The 10,869-nt window shown below is 41.9% G+C and overlaps 1 protein-coding gene across 15 annotated transcripts in view; it reads left to right on the top strand.

Annotated features, from left to right (window-relative positions):
* The first annotated feature begins 101 nt into the window (after positions 1-101).
* The window catches only part of XPC (XPC complex subunit, DNA damage recognition and repair factor), a 33,486-nt gene continuing 22,718 nt past the window's right edge, over positions 102-10,869 (top strand). For 7 of the 15 annotated variants that reach the window (XR_013414215.1, XR_013414214.1, XM_077993518.1 and 4 more), the window contains exons 1-4: positions 102-234; positions 5,688-5,883; positions 8,210-8,322; positions 10,336-10,459. Coding sequence is in view for 11 of the 15 variants with exons in the window: in XM_077993518.1 (XP_077849644.1) it covers positions 135-234; positions 5,688-5,883; positions 8,210-8,322; positions 10,336-10,459 (533 nt within the window). In the remaining 4 variants the exon portion in view is untranslated. Of the gene's footprint in view, positions 235-2,069; positions 2,073-4,309; positions 4,313-5,687; positions 5,884-8,209; positions 8,435-10,284; positions 10,460-10,869 lie in introns of all 15 variants that reach the window. The other 8 variants (XM_077993521.1, XM_077993516.1, XM_077993517.1 and 5 more) reach the window with 6 other exon arrangements.

Genomic DNA, 10,869 nt, shown 5'->3' with positions numbered 1-10,869 from the left:
TTCCTTTGGGGGCGTGACTAGGCCTCCAACGAAGGGGCGTGGCCAGACGCGCCCGCCTCGGGGCGGGGCCTGCGTTCTAACGCATCGCGGCCTGGTGCGTCACTCGCGAAGTGGATTTTTCCCCGACAAGCAATATGGCTCGGAAGCGCGCGGCCGGCGGGGAGCCGCGGGGACGCGAAACGCGCAGCCAGAAGTCCAAGGCCAAGAGCAAGACCCGGCGTGAGGAGGAGGAGGGTGAGAGCGTGGCCCAGCGGGCTTCGCGGGAGACTCTGCCGGTGGGCGGAGGAGGCCCAGAGGCAGGGGCGGCGGGAGTCCAGACGCGGAGGCCGGGAGGAGGTTGCTGCGCGCGTTCCGCGCAGTGGGGGCAGCACGGCAGGCCGCGGCCGGCCCTCCCCGCTGTCCCTGCGCCTTTGTCCTCTGCACCCAGAGCGGCTTCCCGTGAGCCTCGCCCGACCCAAGCTCCTGCGTAGCTTCTTTCCCGCTCCCCGTTGTCCAGAGGATACAGCGCAGATGTTCAGGGTTGAACGCGGAGAAGGCAGTTATTTGTGTCCCAGGAAAACGGACGGACGGACCAGGACGTAGAGTGATGCAGTGTGCTGACTCCCGAATGATAACTTCAGCTGAGTCTCGCCCAGAGTTCCACAGTGGGATCCCACCTGACTTCCCCTCGTGGATATTGGATAGGCTTCTTACATTTGTCGTGGACAGTGCAGAGCTCATGGTCTTCCCCTTCAAATCTATGCTTTCCTCCGTTTTTCCAGTCCCAATACTTGTTATAAAACAAAGTCCACCTTTTTCTTATGTGCACACATCCAGTCCCGTCAGCAAGTCCAGTCAGTTCAGCCTCAGACTGTATTTCAAATTTGTCCACTTCTCTTCATTTCCATGGCCACAACCCCTGTCCAAGTCACCATCACCTTTCAGTTGAGTGACTGCAGTTTCCTCTTGACTGGCCTCCCAGCTCTGCATCCAGCAACGCAAATAATCTTTAAAAAAAAAAAAAAAAATCATGCCATGCTCCTGCTTTAAACTCTCCTTGGTTTTCCATTGCTCTTAGTTTAAAATCCAGTTGTCTTATCCTGGCCTGCAAGATGCTACGTGTTTTGGCTCTTGCTACCTCTCCTGTTTCTCCTACCACTTGTTTCCTTGCCAGATACCCTCCTCATTGGCCTCCTTTCTCTTCCTCAAATATGCCAAGTTATTTCTTGAGCCTTTTCCTTTGATATTCCTTCGGCCTAGAGTGACCCCCCACCATGGCTTTTGCCAGGTATGATTTCTTCAAATCTCAAGTCAGACATTCCTTGAGCAAACTAAGGTAGTCCTTCCCAGATACCCCGTGGATACTAAAACCTGTGATGCTCAAGTACCTTGTATCAAATGGCCTAGTGTTTCCATGTAACCTATGCGCATACTCCGACATACTTTAAATCATCTCTAGATCACTTGTAATATCTAATACAATGTAGATGCTATGGAAATAGTTGTCATACTATAGTTTTAAAATTTGTGGGTTTTATTTTTCCCGAAATATATTCATCTGTGGTTGGTTGAATCTGTGGATGCGGGGCCCGTCGATTGGTAGGGCTAAGTGCTAAATAAATATTTTTTATTTTTTATTTTTTTCGAGATGGAGTCTCACTCTGTCGCTGAGGCTGGAGTGCAATGGCATGACCTCTGCCTCCCAGGTTCAAGCGATTCTCCTGCCTCAGCCTCCTGAGTAGCTGGTATTACAGGTGACTGCCACCATGCCCGGCTAATTTTTGTATTTTAGGAGAGATGGGGTTTCGCCATGTTGGCCAGTCTGGTCTCTAACTCCTGACCTCAGGTGATCCATTCGCCTCGGCCTGCCAAAGTGCTGGGATTATAGGCATGAGCCACTGTGCCTGGCCAATAAATATTTTAAATAATTGCAAAATGCAGGCTGTAGAAGGAATTTCTGGGTCTCCTGAAATAACTGGGTAGATTAGGTAACCAGCAAAGGCTATCACACTCGATTCTGTGTTTCTATACCGATTATAAGTTCATCATCCATTAGAAAATAGTCAAATGGTAATAATTCCTAAACTTAGAAGGTGATTTACCTCATATGTAGTATTTCGGGTTCCATTTTATTCATTTACTCGTTCATTCAAAAAACATATTTTGAGTACTATGTGCTGCACATGAATGAGGTGACATGGGAGATAAGCGTATCTTGGAGGATCATAGAGTAGTGTTGACATGACATTTGCATGTAAGACATGCAAGGCAGAGTGTGCTAAATACTGTGGAAGAAGGTACAAGGCTTTGTAGCTTCCAAAGGATTAATCAAGTTTGACTAGCATGATCGGGGAACGCTTTCTGAAGTTGTTTGATCTGTGATTTAAAGGATGGTTGCTATTTTAGCAAGGGGTCACAAAAAAGGGGCTGGTATTCTAGTCAGAATGTAATTTGCATATATGGCAATTAAAAATTGTTGTAATCTGATGGAAATGCTACCTGCATTCCTCCCAGCTCAACACTTCACCTGGGTTCCAGCTTGGTAGAGCTTCAATTCTTAGTTATATGCACTTGGGTGAATTATTTTGGACAAGTATTTTAGCCCTTCTAAACTTCTTCTATGAACTATAATAACTGCCTTGCAGGGTGGCTGTAAGTTTTCAGTGGGATAGCATATAAAGCCAAGAGCTTTAGCTTTACCCATGTTAGGTAATTAGTTGGGCTAGCTGGTGTCATTCAGCCTAAATGGAGGTAAGGATGCACCCAAGTTTACTCTGCTAGCCAGAGGAGGTAGCAGTCAGTTCCCAAGGCAGCTTCCAATCTGCAGAGTTACAACTTTTGTTGTGGTTTGGTGGTTTGTTGGGGAAGCATAGACTTAGCAAGTGTGGTTTGGGCTGCAGGTGACAATAATTTGGTGACTGTCAGTGTAGTTTCTAACACTGTAATAGTGTAGGTTTTAACAGCACCCCTGTACATGCAAATGAAGGTGATACTTGGCTGCTTTCGACAAATAGGAAAAAAGAAAACAGGCTTCCACATGATTTCCTTTGTGTTACTAAAGCACCTCTGGTTTCTTTGCATTTCTTCTCTATGTTAACACCTTCGGTGATAATCCGTTAACTCCTTCAACAGCTGTTTATTGAGCGCCTACTATTTTCAGGCACTGTTCCAGGTACTAGGATAATAGTGGTGAACAAGACAGGTGAGGCACCTGCTCTCATGATTATAATCTGTGGGGAGGGGTAAGTAGAACAGATAACAAGTTAAAAAAAAAACAGATTCACATAATGGTAAGAGCTATCACCCTGTGTTAAGACTGCTGTGATAAAACTTACTTGGGTACATAGCAGAAAATGCTTCTATAGATGGGGGAAAAAAAAACCCTCAAATTTAAATGGGGCTGGGAAGGGGCAGCTAAATGGGAATCAGTGTCAGGGAAGGCCTTTGTAAGGAGATGGCATTTTGAGGCAGTTAGTGTAATTTTGAGCCATTCATAGGAAGTTCTGGGGAAAAGAGTTCTAGGCAGAGAGGACAGTGTTTAAACACTCTTAGGAGGGAATGAACTTGGCCAGTTGGCTGGACACAGTGAGTGAGGGGCTGGGTAGGAGAAGTGGGCAGGGGCCTGAGCTTGGATACCAAGCTAAGGAGTTGGAATTTTATTCTGAGTGCTGTGAGTTGCTGCTAGAAGGTTTACTCTGGTGTTCTTATTACATCCCAGTAGATGGGCAAGCAGACCACAGTGGTAATTCCTGCCCTACTGAAAGAACGCTGAGCTCGAGGAGGCTGGTTAGGCATATTAGATCACTCAAGATTTTGGAGAGTCCTGGAAAAGAGTCTCTAGGTGCTTAGGGACCAAAGAATAGCAAAGAATAGAAAGTCACCCATATTTCTGCCATCCAGAAATAGCCACCATGAAATAATGGTCTGTTTCCTTCTAGTCTGTTTTTTACATAGCAGAAAGCATGCTGTAAAATCAACTTTGCATGATTAACATTACATCATCTATCGTTTTTCTTTATCTTAAAGGATGACTCAATTATATTTTGTTGTGTGGCTCTGCCCTAAGTTACTTAACAATTATCTCGTGGTTGTATGTTCAGATTATTGTTAGATGCTTTTGAATACTATGAACATCCTTTTGATTCAGAGTTTTGTGTTTCCTTTTTCCCCCCTTTCCTTTTTAACTCCTCTACCTTTCTCTTCAAACACAGAAATAAAAGCTATGCTTTTTAACCAACCAGAAAAGTTTGTGATGCCTCTGAAGTATCCTCCTACCTGCATTTTTTTTAGATTAGTAGAAAGTGAAGTATTTTGCATCTTTGCCTATTAGAGGGCTAAATACCATTGTAAGATCCAGAAATCTTAATTTTAGGGCACCCTCCTCAAACTGTCAAATCTTAAGCTTTATGCAGCCTCTGGCCTTGGAATCGGCAGTTTGTTCTCAGATTTGAAAAAATTAATTTTGAAATACTTTGCACTTCAAAATTTTTCCTTATTTTTTGGTTTCCACTAAAATGTTTAAAAATGGGAATACATAAATTCCTTTTTCATAAAACATTTAAAGAAACAACGGAATCAGTGATTTATCTAGCATTAAAAGAAATGCTCCTTTGATATGAATTTTATTAACATTTAATAATGATTTCATCTAGATCAGAGGGAGAGTCTTTTTTCCCTCATGCAAAAATTTATATTCTTGTGGAATATAAATACCTATCCAGAGAGTCAGCAAGGCAAACAATGAAAAGACTGAATTATTAAATAATTTTATATTTTAGGTTAACGTTGCAATCCCTTATGGAACCTCAATAAAAAGTATTTTTATTTTCTAAAATTAATTGAAGCAGAGTCATGCAAAGACAAAAGAGGATTTATTTCGGATTCAAGATCATTTGTGTGAATATATTTGCAAAATAGAAAACTATCCTTCCCTGCCATATTGTTATTTATTAAAACTAATCTATTAATATAATTATTATATGTAAATAAACCATAATTTTAGATACCCCAATTTGACTAAAACCAGCAGCTTATGCATTTTTTATTTCCCTTTAACAAAAAATAATTATTTTAAGAAAATACTTTTGAATTATTGCTGTCTTTTTTCAACTGTAAGTTTGCTGAGGTGGTTAGTATACGATAGCCATTTGGGTTACATTGGAAAGGTTTCAGAGCAGTATGTGTTTTGAGCAGTTTGGTCTTGAAGGTTGGCAGAAATGTAGATTAATAGTAATGATGTTGTGGTAAAACTTGGAAATGTTTATGTACTTAACATTTTACTTAAGAGGAGTGCATTATCCCTAAGACAAACAATTAGTCTTGGCAGATGATAAATAAATAGGGTGCTAATTAATGGATGTTGTATTTTCTTGGCAGGAATTGTGTTGTATTTTCCTTTCCAGGATGTTGTATTTTCCTGGCTGACATTTAAGATCTGGAAGTTAGGTTTTATTTGACTCCTGTGGTATTTTCTGTAGTCATAGGAGAAGTAAAGTGCTGATAAAGGAGAATGGTTTTTACTATAAACATAGACTAGCCGCAGGTGGGTAGAGGCTGAGAGCTGGTTGCTGACCAGACGGGATGGTGAACAGGTGATGGAGATCGGGTTTGGAGACAGATCATAGAGCCTTTTCATGCCCTTGCCCATAAGCTGCTCTGCCTCCACCTTTCCTTCCACCCCTCACCTCATGTTCTGTATGGTCACCTAGATGCCTTTGAAGATGAGAAACCCCCAAAGAAGAGCCTTGTCTCCAGAGTTTCACAAGGAAAGAGGAAGAGAGGCTGCAGTGATCCTGGGGGTTCAGCAGGTGGTCCAGCAAAAAAGAAAGTGGCCAAGGTGACTGTTAAATCTGAAAACCTCAAGGTTATAAAGGATGAAGCCCTCAGCGATGGGGATGACTTCAGGTGAGATGCCTGCAAAGCTTTGTCTCGGGTCTTGATTTTTCTCATCAGAGAATTGTGAGTAATGAAAACCTCTATTCTTACTTGTCACTGGGGTCCATGGAAGATTGGATCTTTAAGCTCTTCTAGGTACAACTCAGACCTGTAAGAACTGGAAACTTTACAGATAAGAATGGTGACAGTGTGCAGAAAGTGATTTGTTCATGCTTCCACAGCCAGACAGTGGCAAAAGCAGGAGAACCCAGGTCTTCTGACTCCTGGTCCAGTGTTCTTTCTACTACACAAAAATATTAGATATATCACAAAATATTTACCTGCCATTCCAGCTTTATCTCATACTACTTTCCTCAAGCATGCTCTTCTCTGGCCCACCTGGACTTCTCATCATTCACTGAACACATTCTCGTACTTTCCGCACCTGCATTGTGCTCATGGTATTCCCTCTACCTGGAGTGCTTGCTGGCTTCCATCTTGAAGATGCAGATCCGAAACCACCTACTCTAGAGGCTTCACTGATTCCTCCCCCTTCTCTCCTCTGATTTCCTGTAGTGCTTCTAGGGAGTGTGATATGTCTGCCAGTTATTGTTACCACGCCACATACCCAGGCTTACTACCCTGTGACCTCTCAGAGAGCTGGAACCATGTGGGGTTCATTTTCATATGTCCTGTAGCATCGATTGCAGGGCCTTTTATTTGGCAGAAAGTGAAAAAGTATTTTTGCAGTGAATGAGCATTTATAGTAATATGTTGTGAACAATAATTATGAGCCCAGGGAACACTTGGTTATCTGCCTCTTAAGAAAGTTGAGGGGTGGGGAGAAGAGGAAGAACAGAGGGGTAGTTGTTCCTTTGCTTCTTAAACAAATCCTCACTCCCAGTATCTGCTTTTCCAGCAGCCTGTAGTCCTGGCGTGAGAGAGTAGTCCAGTAGAGAGCACAGGAAGGGACACGGGACAGCATGCTGATTTTCTGCCATGGTTCATCTCTTCTTTTCTCTAGACTTTCCTTCCCTTCCCGTCCCGTCCTGTCCCCGTCCCTGTCCCGTCCCGTCCTTAATGGAGTCTCGCTCTGTTGCCCAGGCTGGAGTATAGTGATGCAATCTTGGTTTACTGCAACTTCTGCCTCCCAAGTTCAAGTGAGCCTCCTGAGTAGCTGGAACTATAGGCGCCCACCACCATACCCAGCTAATTTTTGTATTTTTAGTAGAGATGGGGTTCCACCATGTTGGTGTCGAACTCCTGACCTCAGGTGATCTGCCCAGCTCGGCCTCCCAAAGTGCTGGGCTTACAGGTGTGAGCCACTGCGCCCGGCCTCCCCTAGACTTTTCTGAAGAATGCCTCTGAGCTTACTACTTTCCAGTTGCGTCCCCTCACTAGTTGAATTGTATCTCCAGAGACATATACATAGAGATAGGCCATGATACTGCCAAGGAAAGCTCTGAGTTCCCCTTTCCCTCTCCTCTGAGCATTGACTGTGGTCATTTCTGCTATGTTCATTCTAAGGGGAAATTTTTATTGCTGTGGTGTTGAGGGAAAGTGGTACCCTAAAAAAAGAGCATATTACTAGAGCTCAAGATTGATGATTGGTTATTTTAAATGTTTATGCCAAAATCCTAGATAATATTCTCACTTGGTACCAAGTGCCAAAGTTTACACAAGTTAAAAGTAACTGGATACTCTGGACACATTTTGTGTATGAATTTGCAGAAATATATTACGAATCAGCAAGTACTTAGTCTTGAACCATTGTTTAGCCAACTACTTATCTATGTTATTATCTATTTAGCTAGCTAGCTGTCTATGTATCTTGTTATTTATGACTCACCTATGTGTAGTGACATCCCTACTTGAAGTTAGAATGCTACGAACAGAAATATGATGTCTCCTTACATCATATTTCTTAAAGATGGAAAAGAAATCTGAGTAGGCTTATAGTAGGATAAGTAAATGTAAATTTTATTCTCTTCTTTCTGGCCTCCAAATGCACATAAATCACACAGATATCACAGTTCTGGAACTCATGTTATTATTTTGGTGTCTTCTAACTTTTCCTTGTCATGTCCAGGCACAGCTATGTTTTCTTTCACACAGATCTAGATTGGAGGTTTTTTGACAGCACATCTGGTATGTATTAGATGATCAGAGCACGTCTCGATGAGATGTTGAGACACGTGTTGATGGAGGAAGTGAGGCTCAGCGCTTACTAATCATCTTTAAATAGTTGCCACAGATTCTCAATAAATAGGAGGGGTTTTAAAAATTCCGTTTAGCTTGAATGGAACTCGAGGATATCTGAGCCTTCTTCATCTTCCTTCCTGTGGTCTTTACACAGGGACTTTCCAAGTGACCTCAAGAAGACACACCATCTGAAGAAAGGGGCTACCATGAATGAAGACAGCAACGAAGAAGAGGAAGAAAGTGAAGATGACTGGGAAGAGGTTGAAGGTGAAACATCTCTCTTTGTTTTTCAGAACTCTTTGGTTCTGTTTGTTTTTTTTTGTTGTTTGATTCTGTTTGGAGTCAAATCACTAATTGCAATCCTGTTGTTTCCTTTTGAGCTAATTAGACCACAGATAAGGTTGTACCAGGGACTTGCTTTGCTATATATGGAAAAACTCATGGCCAAGTTACCGAAGAAGGCTGTTTACTCTCTTTCTCTGGTGACTGTCAGTGGGGTAGATATAAATAGAGAGGCAGCACTATTTAGAAGGAGCAGAGGCTTTGAAAGTAGTTAGAACTGAGTTCAGTGCTCAACTTTGCCACTTAGGTAGCAGTGTAAGTGAGTAATTTAATCTTGAGCAAGTAACTTCACCTCTCTGAACTGAGTTTCTCATTAGTAACACTCTGTAAACACCGAATGTTTAGTGTGAGCCATTCACAGTACAGGCTGTAGGATTATTGTGGGGAAAAGAAAGTTTGCAAATGTATCATACACTCACAGTAAATACCAGCTAATGTTATCATCCTTGATTCCTTCTGTCTGACCTGACTTTTCCCCACCTTTTTCTTTTGAAAGTGTTCATATTTATCAAAAAAGTGAAAAATGTAATATATGTCCTCTTCACCTAGGTTCATTAACATTTTGCCACATTGAATGTATGTTTCCCTCTGTAAATATTCATTGTGGAACCATTTGAAAATAAATTGTAGATATTCTGATATTCCACTGCTGAATACTTCGGCATGCATTTCCTAATAATTAGACATTCTCCTGCATGACAAAATGACCTCATCACACCTAAGAAAATGAAAAATAAGTCCCCAATTGTTACAAAAACATCCTTTATAACTGTTTCTTTTTCCACACCAAGATCCAACCAAGCCTTGTATTTGATCGTTATGTCTCTTCAGTCTCTTAATATAGAGCAGTAGCTCCCGCCCACCACCTTGTTTTGCTTTTCATAGCACTGCCTTTTTTGAAGGGTCGTAGTCTTTTGTTTTGTAGACTGTCTCATGTTCTGGTTTTGTCTGATAAACAGTCACATATCTTTTGATGTTGTTAAACTTGTTTCAGTATCCCTGTATTTCTTGTAAACTAAATCCAAAGATGTGATTTAATTTTTATTAAACTTTTTTTTTTTTTTTGCAAGAATCCTTCCTAGGTGATGCTTTAAACCTTATCTTGCATTGATTAAGCCACCTCTAATGTCAGATTGTTCCTCTTCTAGTCATGCTACCTTTAAGCTAGCTGTACTACCATGTCCTTTTGACATGGCCTCATTAGTCTTTGAGAACATTTTTGTTTGGCTTATACTTTTCTTGCTGTAGACTTGAAACCAGCTTTTTTTCTTCAAGAAGGTGTGGTTCATTTTAGTAGAGATTCGTGTATAGAGACCAAGATCTGGCATTAGATGCATTCTTTGCCAGTGAGATGTCATGGCTTCTAGGCCGAGATCCTCTTTTAAGGAACTTTTGCTAATGAAGTTTTCAATTAGATCCAGTTCAGCAAGTTTAGTCCTTTTCAGCTACTGTATACAAGCAATATAGGGGGCGAAGAGATGAAAAGGATGTATTTCTTGTCACTTTGAGAATGAAAGACGGACACCTAAGTCATGGCTCTATACAAAGCAAATTGTGCTAATTGTTATAGTGATATAGAATGCAGAGAAAAAGAGATTATTCTCATTTGACTTTTTTTTTTTTTTAAAGAGTTTTAAGTATATACATACATGCATGAGTGTCAGCTTTTTAATAGAGGGGTCTGTATGCTTTAGGTCCCTTATCTAAAGACTGCCTGGGTCATGTGGGTTAAATGAGACACATGAATAAATAACACTCAGCACAGTGCCTGGCACATGGTAGGACTCAGGGCAGGGCATGCCTAGGGGTCTCTGTGGGCTATCTCTCTCACATTCATGCCTCACTTCCTCCTTCCCAGCAGAACCTTGATTCTGTTCAGTACAGTAGGTTTTATTGTTGTTATTACTATTACTGATTTTTTAAAATGCTTGTTGATAGAACTTAGTGAGCCTGTGCTGGGTGACGTGAGAGAAAGTACAGCCTTCTCTCAATCTCTTCTGCCTGTGAAGCCAGTGGAGATAGAGATTGAAACGCCAGAGCAGGCGAAGACAAGAGAAAGAAGGTAAGCTTAGACCCTTGCTTGTAGGCTCCTGTCACATGTAGTTGGCAACAGCTGCTGCTTTAGGAGGACTTTGGAGAAACTTGTAGGGGACCAAGACTGAGTCTCAAAGTTTTTGAGAACCTTGGGTCAGGAACCTGATTTACCTTTAGAGACTTGAATGAGACACCTTCGTGTCCTGGCTGGGGTGGGGGATGAGGAGAGAGAACTCCTGTGTGCCAAGGATTGAGCAGGTCATCCGTTATCTTACCTAATCCTTAGAAAAGTGTTATGAATGAGGAGCCAGAGGCTCAGAGACACTAAGTAATGTTTCAGGAGTCACTCAGCCAGTAATTGAGGAGCTGAGACCTAATCCTTCTCATTGACTTGGGATTCACGTTTTCCCTACCATGTCACGCTGCAGGACTTGAGGC

The sequence above is a fragment of the Macaca mulatta genome, chromosome 2 (assembly GCF_049350105.2).
Source record: "Macaca mulatta isolate MMU2019108-1 chromosome 2, T2T-MMU8v2.0, whole genome shotgun sequence".
NCBI classification, from domain to species: Eukaryota; Metazoa; Chordata; class Mammalia; order Primates; family Cercopithecidae; genus Macaca; species Macaca mulatta.
This window is presented reverse-complemented; position numbering and strand designations above follow the sequence as displayed.